General features: G+C 42.8%; 2 protein-coding genes across 3 annotated transcripts; both read left to right on the forward strand.

Moving 5' to 3' along the window:
• Positions 399-2514, forward strand: LOC8067403. 2 transcript variants are annotated; one of them, XM_002464424.2, is made up of 3 exons: positions 399-560; positions 835-1403; positions 1689-2514. In XM_002464424.2, the coding sequence occupies exons 2-3, from the start codon at positions 939-941 to the stop codon at positions 2250-2252; spliced, it is 1029 nt and encodes a 342-aa protein (XP_002464469.1). In that variant the 5' UTR covers positions 399-560; positions 835-938; the 3' UTR covers positions 2253-2514. The 2 variants fall into 2 exon arrangements, with proteins under 2 accessions (XP_002464469.1, XP_021310295.1); XM_021454620.1 differs by having other exon boundaries at positions 890-1403.
• Positions 6915-10644, forward strand: LOC8067135 (basic transcription factor 3). The gene is made up of 6 exons (XM_002464425.2): positions 6915-7270; positions 8232-8299; positions 9406-9554; positions 9631-9687; positions 9938-9976; positions 10160-10644. The coding sequence occupies exons 2-6, from the start codon at positions 8232-8234 to the stop codon at positions 10345-10347; spliced, it is 501 nt and encodes a 166-aa protein (XP_002464470.1). The 5' UTR covers positions 6915-7270; the 3' UTR covers positions 10348-10644.

Here is a 14973-nt window from a genome sequence, read left to right on the forward strand (position 1 = left end):
TTAAAAAATAAGTCAACATGACATTCACCCGTAGCAGCGTAGGACATACTCCATTTTATAGTAAAAATAAAAGAAAAGGCAAGTCTGCCGTTCCCGACGCTAAACTCCAAAACGTAAAGCCTCGTTCGTTTCATCTGGAATGTCCACCTAGAAAAATTCCTGGCTGGAATACTAGCTAAATTTGTATAAGTTTCATCAATTGGAATAATTATTGGGCTGGTTTTGCTGTAACCGAACGGGCCCTTACTTTTTTTTTGAGGGGAACGTAATATTCCTTACATAAATCAAAGAGAAAATAAAAAGAGGAATTGTAAAAGAAAAAACATGAAAAAAAACGCCCCCAGCGGCCCAGCCCACAGGAGAAGCCCGCGTGCACTCTCTCTCTCTCCCTCAGCCGCCAGGTGCCGAGGCCTTCGTCGGTCTTACCCCGGCGACGGTTCCAATTCACATCCCCCGCTCGTGCCCTCTCTCTCTCTGCGCGACGCCTGGGTGGGCTACCGCCGCCACGGCGCCAGGTGCGGAGGCCTTCGTCGGTCAAGCCGGCGACGAGCACCCACAAGGTATTCCCACCCCTTCTCTTCCCTTCCTGCTGTGCAAAACCGAGCACCCACACAAGCAAACCCTAACTTAAAGCTATTTGGTTATTTGATTTGATCCCAACTTCGATTTTTTTGCAAAAAAAAAAACAAAAACAAAAAAAACAAAAAAAAAACTCGGGTTTGCACATATCCCTTTACTGGCTCCGCCCCTGGTTATCAAGAAGCTATTTTTCCACTGTTCTTTCCTGTGCGATTGGGGATTCGGTACTAATCGTGTCCTACAATTCCTGTTCAGGTGGCCGACAATTTTGCAACGCTTTATAAGATCTGTGACAGTTTATATTTTGCAGTTGAAGCTCCGTGATTGTGCTGTGGCACATTCTGTTTTTGTCTTATGATATGGCAGAATCATGTACTGTTTCGAATTCCGAGAATAAGCGCAGTCTCCCAGCATGGATGTTGAAAGCAACCTCAGGTAATCAAGTGGCAAAGACCGAAGATCAGAATAAGCAGGCACTGGAATCTGATGAGCAGATTGGGGCTCTTAATCAGAGCAAGCCCGTCAAAAGGAATAACAGAAGGCCGTTAAAAAGCTTGGATTCAGGGGCTGCTGGTGAACTGGGAGTTTTGCGGCGATGTGAGGGTAGAGAAAAGGCCAGAAGAAAGGGCAAGGATGGTGTCAAAGATGAAGTTGAAGAAATTGTGGAAGTAAAGAGTAAGAATGTAAGAAAAGCGAGTGGAAGAGCTGCTCCGAAGAATAGCAGGAAACGGAAGCTGGATGTCAATTCAGAACCATCATCACCAGTATCAACTGATGATGACATAGAGCTTACTGTTGAGGATCTTGTGAACATAGCTGAAGAGGTAATCATACTGTTTACGTTGTTTGACACAAATTCACACTTTACATCTTGGAGTGTTATGTTGTGGTTTTTTAAGATACACCATTGGTAATATTGAGTATGAGGCTTATTCTTGTGTTAATATTGAGTGTCATAATGAAAACTATTTCTGTATAACCTTCTTGGCTTGCCTAATTCTTAAAGCTTCTAATCTTGTCATAAGTTAAACCTTGTTGTTTTTCTTCCTAATAAGATGATTGAAACTATTCTAACAAGTGATTATATGCTGATGCATTTTGTTTTGCAGTTTGTTAATGCTGATAAACAGAAACAATGTGAACTTGAAGCTGTGAAGGCTACCAGACAGAAAGAGCATCTTCTGTGCCCTACAATTTCCACTGAGGCAGATAAAGGACAGTCAGTAGTAAATGCTCAATCAGTGGAAGGATTGATGCAGTGCACAACAGTCACAAGAAATACGAGAGCAATCGAGTATACAGAAGACGAGAACACAAGCCATCAAGAGGTGCAGTGTCCGTCAAGTATCAAAACGACAGAAGATGTTGCTCAGGATATGATAACCCTGTTATTCGGTCATCTATTGAGTAAACCTGCAGGCAGCACAAAGAAATCTGATCCTGTAGAATCAATGACTAGAACTATAAATCAGGTGCCAGAGGAGAAAGGCTGGCATAGCGAAGTACCAAGGCAGGAGGAACCTTTGAAGAAATCAGAGCCTGTAGAATCAATGACTTCGACCATAAATCATGTGCCAGAGAAGAAAGACTGGCGTAGCGAAGTACCAAAGCTGGGCGAACCTGTGACGAAGAAGAAGAGCAGCCTGAGAGATAAGGTGGCCTTGTTTATGTGACTGCATCAGATGAGCATTGGGCAGTAGAATGTGATTCGTATGAGGCCGCATCTGCTGGTTCTGAGCGTGTCTTGCCCCCTGTAAATATGCCCCGTCCCACTACATTATTTTTACATGTAATTATCTTTATTATATCTTTGGTTAATAAGCTGGCCTTTTGAAATCTAGTAAGCCACAGCAGCCCTCATGTCCATGTGTATATGTTCTGTCATTGTTGCTAGATGGCATTCCTGTGTATAAATGATGTGTGGTGCGTTTTCTATCGGTGTTACTCAACGGCACTAAAGGGGAGCGGTTTAAACATCGTAGGGTTATTACTTTATTAGCCATGGAGCCCCGCTCTCTCCTTACTCGCCATGGAAGCCTTTGCAGAAGTTGCTGGACACAGCTGACAGCCTGACAGTGTCCTGTTCCCAGTCATTTACAGTGCTGCAATGTAAGCTGATGATGCAGCCGTCTTCGTAAAAGCTGTAATGGATGTGTTGCCTATCTTTGGGAGGTTTGGTTACTGATAAACAAGCAAAAGTCCAATCAAATGTGATGACCTTAATACACCTTGTTTGGTTGGTTGATAACTCATGAGGCCAGTCTCAATGTATAGTTTCATGACACAGTTACCAACTAGGTAACCGAGCTATATTCCTCTCTCATCTGATAAAACTTCTTCATTTAATGACTCTGTCAAGTCAGCATTTTTGCTTATGTGGCACCTTATTTAATGTGCATGACACTTTCATGAAACATGCATTGAGACTGGCCTGACAGAAAAAAAAACATTGTTGAACACTTATGAAAGGTATTATGGAGTGGTTAATGTCCAATTAAGATCTTTCTGTATTGCCACTCACTAACGAAGCTGGTTGACTGAAACTGTAAGGTGCACTGAACCGTTTGGCTGACAACGCTGATAAGGCCCTGTTTAGATTGGAGATGAAATTTTTTTTTTGTGTCACATCGGATGTGTCGAGAGGGGTTTTTAGAAACTAATAAAAAATAAATTACATAACTGCAAGACAAATCTATTAAACATAATTAATCTGTCATTAGCACATGTCGGTGTAGCATTTAAGGCTAATCATGGACTAACTAGGCTTAAAAGATTCGTCTCGCGATTTTTAACCAAACTGTGTAATTAGTTTATTTTTTTATCTACATTTAATGTTTCATGCATATGTCCAAAGATTCGATGTGATGGATGAAAAATTTTTTAGTGAAAAACTAAACAGGGCCTAAGGTGATAAGTGATAACTGATTTGTTGTGAAAGAAAAACACTATTAAATAACTGATTAGACTGATAAGCTTAGGTGAACAGGCTAAGATGATCGGAAGAGCTTTCCTTTGGAAAAGCTCGGCGATGGCGATGGCGATGGCGATGCAAATAGTGGACATCGCTTGGTCTCATGGGCCAAGGAAAATAGGCCTGGATCTGCACAGAGCTTTAGGTGGTTATGCCAGAATGGACTGACCCAGATATAGGCCATGGGTTGCCATTGCCACTCCCTGTAATGTTGTTGACAGGCAGCTCATCAAGGCCAGTACCTGCGTTGAACTTCTACAGGCTTGCATGCAACAAGAACAGAACGGTCGGGGATGTGTTGCACGCAGCATCAGAGCTGGGCCTTGTTTAGTTCTGAAAAAGTGAAAAGTTTTCGGTACTGTAGCAGTTTTGTTTGTTTGTGACGAATATTATCTAATCATAGACTAACTAGGATCAAAAGATTCGTCTCGTGATTTACAGCTAAACTGTGTAATTAGTTTTTGTTTTCGTCTATATTTAATGTTTCATGCATGTGCCACAAGATTCGATGTGACGAGGAATCTTGAAAATTTTTTGGTTTTCACCGTGAACTAAACAAGGCACTGGACAAAATTTCTGGAGTACGACTACAGTGACAGAGATTGCAGAATCACTATGCTGTGGGGCTTTCAGTAACAGATTTATTTTATTTTTATATATACTCCCTCCGTCCCACCAAAACATATAATCGAAGGACTGAACACAGATACCAATGCAACATGGAGAATTACCAGAATACCCTTATAAACTGATTTGACATATTTGTAATCATTGCAAACAACAACAATATGGCACTAGCAATTGCGGTAAGCACCAGAAAGGATAGGCAAAGTTTTGGAGAACACTCTAGGGACACAGCCATTACACGTCAAGCTGGTGCTGTCGGTGTGGGTTCCCATCCTAGACCTGGTGTAGTACGCTGGTAGACTACTTTAGCGTTTTTTTTGGTACAAATTTTGAACTCCTGAATTGCATTTTTTCTTGGATAGAGAGAGTATTTTTTTTTTGGCTCCGGTTGAGTATTCCAACTCCGTAGGCGGACCTTGGTTTTGTTTACTTGTTAAGAATCTTCGTCACATCGAATCTTTAGACATATACATAGAGTATTAAATATAGATAAAAAAGAAAAAAATTCATATTACTCCTTCCAAGTTTGCCCTATACCCAAATAGCCCCTCAAACTAATATTTGGTTCAATTTACTCCCTCCAACTATTTAAGTTGGTCCAACTAACACCTTAAAGAGATTTTTCTTTTTGTTTCTCTATGTACAAATTATATTTTATTCCAAAATTTGTGAGGTGATAGAGAACATTTGTATTTTGTGTTAGAAAAATGCACTATGATTTTTAATCATTATGTTTTATATGATATTGTATCTCTACTAATAATTTATTGTTAAATTTCCTAAGTCATCAAAATTTTGGTAAAAAGTTAAGATATATTTTTTCTAACATAACTTATGATGTTCTCTATAATATCACAAAAAATGATATTAAGACTCAACTAATACGTGGAAAAATAGAAATAACAAATCATGTTAAGGTGTAAACTAGACTAACTGAAATAGTTGGAGGAGTAAATTGAACCAGATGTAAGTTTAAGGGGTAATCTAGACATATGTCAAGCTTGAGGGGAGTAATTTGGACTTTTTTCATAAAAAATAACTAATTACATAGTTTGTCTGTAATTTATGAGACGAATCTTTTAAGATTAGTTAATCTATGATTAGATAATATTTGTCAAATACAAACAAAAAGTGCTACAGTAGCCAATGTGGACTTTTCCATTTTTTTGTGCTCCCTGCAAAATCTAAGAACAAAATCTACTTAGGGGGTGTTTGGGACTGCTCCACAAACTCTGCTCCATAAACTCCATCATGGAGCAGCTCCACAAAAAACTGTAGTTTGTGGAAAAAACTGGAGTTTGTGGAGTACCTCTTTAGGTGCTCTCACAACTCCACCTTTTTTACTCGAACTGAGTGTGTCAAGCTGAAACCGTTTGACTAAAAAACATGGAGCGGAGCTGAAAAACATGGAGCGGAGCAGTGCCAAACACCCCCTTAGGCCCGGCCTTCTGGAATTTGGCCCATGTTATGTTCGCACCTAGTCCAACCGAGCTTGATTATTTATATTTTAGATGAAAAATGTTTTTTAACCCAAATTCTTCGGTTGTTCGATTGATTTATCTCTTATCTAGTTTTTTAAAAACCATTTGCTTTCACACTAATGGCAGATTTTTTGCTAGTTTTGCAGATGTGGCGTGTGGCGACATGATAAAGAGGGTAAATCGGATTAAATTAATAATTTAGGGGTAAATAAGACTAAAAATACTTCTAACAAGACATCCAAAAAACATGTGACGGAGTTGATGGAGGTAAAGCTGATTTTGATTGAGAGGAGCATATCAAATAGGACCAAAGTCGAAGTATTTAGAGCAACTTCATGGGACCATAAACAGAGCCCCTACACTATTTTTAATGTTAGAGAAAATCTTAATCCAAGAGGACCTCAACTCAAGTCTCTATTTTACGTGGGTCTCGAATCTCCCCTTTAAGGCCTTGTTTATCTTTAGTCGTATGCATGGAGCATTAAATATAAACAAAAATAAAAACTAATTACACAGTTCACTTGTAATTTGTGAGATGAATCTTTTGAGTCTAGTTACTTTGTGATTGGACAATTTTTGTCAAATAAAAACGAAAGTGCTACAGTAGCCAAAAACTAAAATTTTTGCGAACTAAACAAGGCCTGACTCTGTTTTTCAAAGGTTCATAGGAAGTTTATACTTCTTCTGTAAAAGTTTCATTTATCCACACTAATTCACTCTTATGTTTTTTTCGTTCTGACTCTCTCACCCCACTGTCCTCAAATCTCCCCTTCAACTCTCTCACTTGTGCTCCTCATCTCATCTCTTGTGCTCCCATACCTCCGTACTCCCTCTGGCCTTAAAAGCTTCAACTTTTAGATTTATTCTAAGTCTTTAAAATTTTGACCAAATTTTTAGAAAAAAACGCTAAAATTTATAGTACCAAATTAATACCATTAGATTTATCACAGAATATACTTTGAGATATTCATTTTATGTCATAGATATTGTTGCTCTTTTTTACAAAGTTGGTCAAAGTTTAAAATTTTTAACTGGCACAGATCCTACGAATTGAAGCTTCTAAAGACTGAGGGAGTAGATTGGAACAATAATGGATATGGCCAAATGACAAGAGATTTTATACGGCAGTGTCTATTGAAATATGACTTGAGAGCCCTAATTTGAGTCCCATATATCAATATCTGCTAATAAATTAATGTAATCTAATACCTAAGTGCTCTTAATCAAAACCAGAGCTGCACTCTCATGTGTAGGACACCATCATGAGAGATGAAGTCCTGAACGGCTGAACCCCACGAACAGGCGACTAGGCGAGCACGAGCCTTCAACACCCGCACTCTATATAGAAAGAGCCCGCGGCACCCGTTCATCACAAATCGGACGGCCTAGAGTCCCTCAGGGTTAAAACCCTAAACTAGAAAGGGGCTCGCAGAGTCGCAGTGGCAGCGAGGCAGCCAGCCAGCCAGCCAGCCAGCCTCCCCCCTCCCAAGCCCTATCCTTTCCCCACCTCCCGGGTCTCCCGCATTCCTATCCTCTCCTCTCCTCATCCGCGCCGCCGCCGCCGCCGCCGTAGTCGCCGCCGCCGCGGCTTCCCCTCCTCCCCCGAGCCAAGGTGAGCTTCCTATCTCCAGTCCCGTAGCGTGAGTAGCTTCCTTCTCGCATCGAGTAGCGGTGTTTTGCGCGATTATGTTTGGCCTAGGAGCTGCTGGATCTGCACGCTTGGCCCGGTTACGTACATGTGCGTTTGGACGATTTGAGTTGTAATCGGAGGCTATCTTTGGGATGTTTTGTTGTTTGATTGATGTGTGGTCGGAGCTAGCAGGAAAGCGCTGGGGCTTAGTAGATCCCATTTCTATTAGATTTGCGGTATTGTGCTCGGGGAGAAGATGTACCATGTTCCTGATTAATCACTTGATACAATGTTTAATAGCAGCAGCCGTGCTAGATTACGTAGTGTTGGACGGTATAAGAAGTCATGGATTTAGTTTTCACACTCTGTGAGTTTTCACACTCGTACCATTTTGTCATAGATACTTGCTTCACGGATAGTTCTAGTAAATGAATGGGCAGCTTAGCTCCAGAGAAGTTAGATTAAGTCTGATTTACTAGTGGCTCAGGAGATGTCTACTGCATGGCTTACCGTATGCACTGCCTCTGCCATGTTGTTTTTATTGCTGAAGTAGCCATGGTGCATGAGCATTTTTATTGCTGAAATAGCCAGGGTGCATGCACATTTTTATTGCTGAAATAGCCAGGGACTAGGGTGCATGCTTTTGTTGTCTGAACTGGTTGCGGTTAGGATTTTTTCTGTTTCTGTCTTCGGTTACTTGTTTTTGTCGTGCCACAGCGTTGTCTTTTCCCACTTTCTATTACTTCTTCCATGCACTTTTAGTCCATGTTATGGCATTCATTGTTTGATTGCACCTTTTCCTTTTCTATGTGCAAATACGTTTTCTTTGACATTGTAATTTTTTGCTTCCGGTTACTTCTTCCGGACAACTATACTACATATTGGTTTTGTGTGCTGCCTTTACTGAGTAAATTGTGTACTGTCTTTTTTGTGTTTCATGCAGATGAATGTTGACAAGCTCAAGAAGATGGCAGGTGCTGTGCGCACTGGGGGGAAGGGTAGCATGCGCAGGTGCTTATTCTTCTACTGTATTTATTCAAGACGACGTGTCAACAGTTCTGCAGAGCTTTACTTTCTGTTTAGTGTGTTCAAAAAGGTGCTACTAGGTGCTCGTCTACGCGCGCTTATGCTCTAGGCTGGGGGGAGGGGGGCACCGCCTTGCCTAAGGGGATAGGTGGTGGTTAGGCGGTGTGCCCCCAGATCCAGGCTGTGCTGCCTGTGGGAGGGATGACGGGTGGCGGCGAGCGCTCCAGGAGGAGACTAGCGGCAAGCGCTAGCATGGCCGAGAGGAGGGTGGGCTGGGAACGCAACCAGGAGGATGCATATGACAGGTGGAGGCTGGGGCATGGCCGGGAGGAAGACGAGACGCAGCAGGAAGCAGCAGCGGGATGGGGGCAAGCCAGCGTTGTCGGGGGGGGGGGGGGGGAGGAGAACGAATGGCGAGTGGAAGAGCTGCTGTCGTCGGAGGCAGGAGAACCATCGGAAGGGATTTCGGGAGTTGGACTTGGGTTGAAAATACTGCTATTGCGCTTCTTTTAGCCTGCTTTGTCGGGGCCTAACAGGCCTCTCTCTTTAATAAAGTCCACTTATCTCTTATTTCCTTTTCTTTTTTAAACATATATGTATGTAAATGCTAACACCTAGAAGAACGCCTAGGCTTGCTTAGGCATGGAGGGTCACCGCCTAGAGAGCGCCTAGCGCCTTTTATAACCTTGGTTAGCACATACATTTCTGTTGCACTCACAACCTTTGCATATATTAACTTATGTGGAGTAATTACTCTTTTGATTTAACAGGATCATTTTTGCCATCCCTTGTTTATTTACGTGTGCTTGATTTTGTCTCTGTACATGAATTTGCCTAAAATAATTTCTTATTTATGGTACTGTCTGCAGACTTATGCAATTTGACCTGGTAATATGCTATGATCTGAAATGGTAGACAGATAATGTTATGTAGTTCAAATCATGTTCTACTCAAGAACTTGCTTTAAATTAGCGCATAATCATACTTGTGCTGGTGCTATCGTATATATGGTACCAATGCTGTCATATGTATGGTACCGGTCTAGGAAAGCCCTGAATTCTGTACTTATAATTAGCTTTGATTGGTGGCAGGAAGAAGAAGGCAGTTCACAAGACTACAACCACAGATGACAAAAGACTTCAGAGCACCCTGAAAAGAATAGGAGTGAACACCATTCCTGGTATTGAAGAGGTCAACATCTTTAAGGACGATGTTGTTATTCAGTTTGTGAATCCTAAAGGTAAGATACTCCAGTACTCAACAAGATTAGTACTTCACTTCTTTTCTAACAATGGTTTTTTTTGGTTCCCCTCCAGTGCAAGCTTCAATTGGTGCTAATACATGGGTGGTCAGTGGAACTCCACAGACGAAGAGTATGTTCTCATAACTTGCATTATCTGCTTAATTAGCTTCTGTTAAGACACTCTTAATGGCCTAATATTATTCATTCTGTTGTGTGCTGGCTTTTGTACTTAACTAGGTAGTAATGATGTCCTATAGTCTTGTCACATTGGCAGCTGGTTCTTTGTGTTGTGCATGCCTTTTGTCAATTTAGTTATAAACTTCTTTGAGCTAGATTTGCATAACAGTATTCTTATTGTAGTATTTTTCTTATTTGAACAGAGCTTCAAGATCTGCTTCCATCCATTATCAATCAGCTTGGTACGTTTCTCTTTACCCATGGATACCTATTGAATTCAAAATCTATAACACTATCGATATGTTTCTTTTTGTTTCAAAGTCTACATAGTACTTGAGAATTACTGAAATCATATATGTAGTTACGACTCGTGAGTTCCATAAGTATGCTGTACGAAAAATGATTTTGGTTTACCTCCTATTCAGGTCCTGACAACTTGGACAACCTGCGGAGGCTTGCAGAGCAATTCCAGAAGCAGGCCCCTGGTGCTTCTGGTGCAGAGGCTGGTGCCAGCGCAGGTGCTGCTCAGGACGATGATGACGACGTTCCTGAGCTTGTCCCTGGAGAGACATTTGAGGAGGCCGTGGAAGAGAAAAAGGAGGAGGCATCATAATTTTGCTACAGGCCTACTGTTGTGAAGTGGGTATAAGTGAAGCGTTACCATTAGAAGAGACCTGTTGAGAACTCTGACCTACCTTATTTGTGCCTGTGGTCCGGTTATGTCGTGAACGAGAATTTGGTAGGATGTGCTGGTGGGATTTTACATGAAGTACGCCTCTCTTTTTTCACGCATATATCTCCCTTGCTTTTGTGTGGTAAAGGTCTTGTTAATGGTAAAGGCCACACTTAAACCAAACAAAGGTACCATGATTCCCGAAGATGAATACCAGATATCAGTTCTCACCTGCCATTTATTTGCCTGGGCTGTAGAAAATATATGATCATTTTATGGTCTCGTGTTTCATCTGTTATCCTTACCTGGGCCTTGTTTAGTTCACCTCGAAATCCAAAAAGTTTTTAAAATTTCATGTTACATTAAATTTTGCGGTACATGCATTAAGTATTAAATATAGACGAAAACAAAAACTAATTACACAGTTTGTCTGTAAATCGCGAGACGAATTTTTTTGATCCTAGTTAATTCATAATTGAACAATATTTGTCAAATAAAAACGAAAATGCTACGGTAGTGAAATCCGAAATTTTTTCGAAACTAAACGAGGCCCTACTTATGTTAGAACCTGCTTCAAGTAGCTGCTACTTGTCTGCTGTGGTATTGTTGCCTAGGCTAAGCTCTTGTGCCTTGTATTACTGTTGGAAAATATGGGGATGGCATTATTGTTGCTTAGCCTAAGCTATCGTGCCTTGTAGCAGTGTTGGAAACTGTGGCGATCAGCTGTCTAGCAATTAGCGTAGAGTTGTAGCAGCAGGAAGTCAGGAACAGTTACTTGCAAGGTCCCCCTTAGGCCGTCCCCAACGCTCCACCGTGTATTATAGCCTCGAGTGACACGTCTGTATTTGTTGTCCATCTCACGTCGAATGATAGCCTCGCAGTGTGTCAGTGTATCCTGCAGAAGCGCCTACAGCTTCAGCTGACAAAGTGCTAAAGAACCAGTAGAATGAGCGTTTGGCCTCAGACTGAGCGGAGAAAAGCAACAAAGTAAAGGGACAAAAGCTGCAAGCTACATGTATACACGGTGGACTACCGTTGTGAAATAATATGCCTCAACTACTCCTCATCTACATGGACTACTACTTTTACTTGAGGCTAACATATGTGTTCGCTTGCGTTGGTGGTGCTCTTATCTTGTTGGCCCCCACGCCCAGGCCCACACGTCTGATCTATATGAAGGCGTAGGCCCATTCCCACCCGTTTTCAGGCCCGTTCCGGGTGTTAAATCTTTCGTTGCTGACTTGCTGACTTCATCCTGAAGATCAATTTTGATGGGGCTTTTTCACAGGAAGAGAGGAAAGGTGGATGGGGTTTCATTGTGAGGGATCATGATAGTTTAGCAATGTTAGCCGGTGTAGGGAGAATAAATTTTCAACATGGTGCCCTTAGCGTAGAGATCCATGGTTGCCTTGCAGCTCTTTCTGCAGCGTTTGATCAAGGGATGTTTCATTTTATCCTAGAATCAGACTCAACAGTCTTGTATGGGCGCTTCAGTCTAATGACTATGATTTCTTGGCTGCTGGCGTTCTCATTAGAGAAGCAAAATTTCTTATTTCTATGAATTTTGTACATGTAGATGTGGTCCATGCGCCACGATCTTGTAACAGTTGTGCTCATGAACTTGCTCGTGTTGGCTTGAGTTGGGATCCAGATCAATCTTTTGTCTGGACTGATCCCCTCCCAGAGTTTATAATCTCTTGGGTAACTCGGGATTCAAGTGAACCCGTGAGAAGGCAATAAAATGATTGCTTTGTTAAAAAAAAAAAGACTTGGTGCCCGGCAGCGGCAAGCCACGTTACCAGTGGCCTCCTCCCCTGCCGGGATCCTTCCGTTGCTGCGGGGGATTTGAGGGGGAAAACAGCAAGTCAGGAGGTCTCCCGTCGCTGGCCGGCAACGGCAACACCGCAGTGGTGCCATGAGGACTAGCGAACTGTCCAACCGTGGCTGGTGGCGGACGGATCTTGCCAAGTCGCCATCCAGTATTGTCCATACACCTACCGTTCCCAAGCGGCGGCATGGTGTGTTTAGTAGGTTCTCAGCTCTCGATGTCACCAGCCAGTTCGGCGGCTTCACTGTTTAAGCCGTCGTGTGCCCTGTGCCGGGCGTAGGCGAGTTCCCTGCCCTGAGCGGCTGAGTAACATGAGCACATGGCGACAGGTACACGTGTGCTGATCAGTTTCCTTTGCCTTCGTCGTCTCAAAAAAAAAAAAAAGTACTCGTCTGCTAATAATCCGTTCTGGCTCATGGGCTCAGTCTCACGTTGCTCGCTATGTGTCTGCGGCTTTATGGTCTCTGATACCACGCATGTGATCGCGCCATGCCCGTCCCTGCATATGCATGTATGTATATATGATGTAATTTCTTAATGATTTTTTTATTCTTCGATTAATAACGATCTGACCTTGTTGACGCCATCTATATCCTTTCAATAAATTGCTGATCTCACCGTTGAGAATCTACCGACGTACCAGAAAGGGAGAAGTACAATAAGGACTGCGTGGCCTCTGAAATCTCCAAATAAAATACACACGGTTCGGGGCAGTTGACGGTTCTCGTCTTCTCGCCGTTTGGTTGCCGACTTGTCGTTATCTGCAAAAGGGGGGTGGTTTTCACCAGTTGACGTGTTGATGCTGAAACCAAGTCCAGAAATTGGAACCGTTCATCGGCATGCATATGCACGCCCGTGAGGCAGGCAGGCCAGGCGTATGCATTTTCCCTTCCCTCTTGCAATTGAAATGGTCACGGCTGTCGAATTAGCGTCCAAGTCTCAACAACTATGGCTTACAAGCGAGGACGGCTGTCACGGTTCTGTGACGGGTGTTGTATATATATTTTTTTATTTAGGTTTAGCTAGATATATAGGCATTATCAACTGTTAAGCTTTGGAGACCTACCCTTAAATTTTATCTCTTTATAAACATGCCATTATTAATTCGCCATCTATCTGAATCTTATCACTTTCTGAGATTTAGATACTAAATATTATTAGACCAATCTGTAGGCTACCATATTCTCCTCTTCGGTAGCTTTCTTCTGCTCTTCTAGGCAAGGGATGGTTACCTGACCGCAGCGGGCGCGACAAATATGTTATTAGATCAATAATGAGTCAAACAGAGTCAAACTACGATAGATGACGAAAAAAATATCATGATATTGTTCTAAATACATGAATAGTAATATTTTTTTTCTTAACGGTAAATTGTATATCAATAGAAATATAATTAACCCATTTTTAAAACTCACTGGTCACTAATCAGTATGAGGTCAAACATACACATGAGCATGTGACGAAGCACGAAGCCGAGGCAGAACAGTGTCAAACAAATATACATATATTCATTGAATTGGTATATGTGAATATGTGATACGCGAGTCAGGTCAGCGGTCAGCCAGGGCTCACGGTCACAGATGCAGAATTGCCCATTCTTCACAATAATCTCGCAACTCGAAGGGAAAGAAAAGGAAGAAATGATCGAGCTACTTGTTGTTGTTCAAATATCTTTTTTTTTAATAAGATGGGAAGAATATCTTCACTGATGATTGGCCGCGCGCCGTCCACGCACACACTTGAAGGAGTCAGCACCGTTTCAACGGTGACCAAATGGCACAAGAAACTGGATATGGTCCAGGTCCAGCAAGCCACGATGATGTGTGCTCCTGAAGTTGGCGCGTCTGTTTATCTTCTCTTCAATCACACAAATTTGTTTATCCTTGTATCCTTATACGAATGATGTCGGAAGAGTCGATGCTTCAGGGGGGGGCCTTGCTTGGCGGCACTTGTCCGGCGAACCCGATGCAGGCAGAGACAGCGTAAGAGATCGTCCCGTAGCCGCGCAGCAACTCGCTGCCTAGCGTGAAAACGACTAGGGATCAGACCGGTTTTCTTTCGTCCGCGGCAGGGGAAATTCTTGGGAAGCTGCTTGGATTTTGACGATTTCGATGCCATACAAAAATATCCCATCACCTCGCCGGACCTATCTGTGGCTCGCTGGCCGTGTCTGGTATCGCTACACTGTTGCTACGCTCCGGCCGTTTCTCAGGGGCGATGGAGAAGCTGACACGTGCAAGCCAGCCGTGGCTCGAGAGTCCAGCGCCAACGTCAGAAGCTCGGACCAGACAGGGACGTTGATTCCCAATCGAACGGCCCCCCGGAACTCTGCAGCCTTTCCTTCCCGGCCGCCGTATCCCATCCAGTGGACGGCACGGCGAAGAAGCCTGCATCCATCTCCTTCTGTGACTCCAAGATTTGCCCGTACCAGGCGCCAGCGTCTGACTTGAATGCACTACCGCCAGAGTACACGCACCACACAACCGCCGCTGCCTGCACATATGCGTAATGACAGATCTAATTATTGTAAATTGTTAGATAAATTTGTTAATTTATAATTAAACAATATTTGTCTCAACCAAACGAAAGTGCTACCATGGTCAAAAAAAAAATTTTTCGTTTCATCGACCGTATAGACCTGTGAGGCCATCACCGTAGTCAGTAGCTCCAATCCCCGCCGCCTACGGCGGGTGAGACCGCAAGACCAACCCGCCTGCGCCGTGCCGGCGCCGCTCGAG

This window comes from Sorghum bicolor, chromosome 1 (assembly GCF_000003195.3).
Source record: "Sorghum bicolor cultivar BTx623 chromosome 1, Sorghum_bicolor_NCBIv3, whole genome shotgun sequence".
NCBI lineage: Eukaryota > Viridiplantae > Streptophyta > Magnoliopsida > Poales > Poaceae > Sorghum > Sorghum bicolor.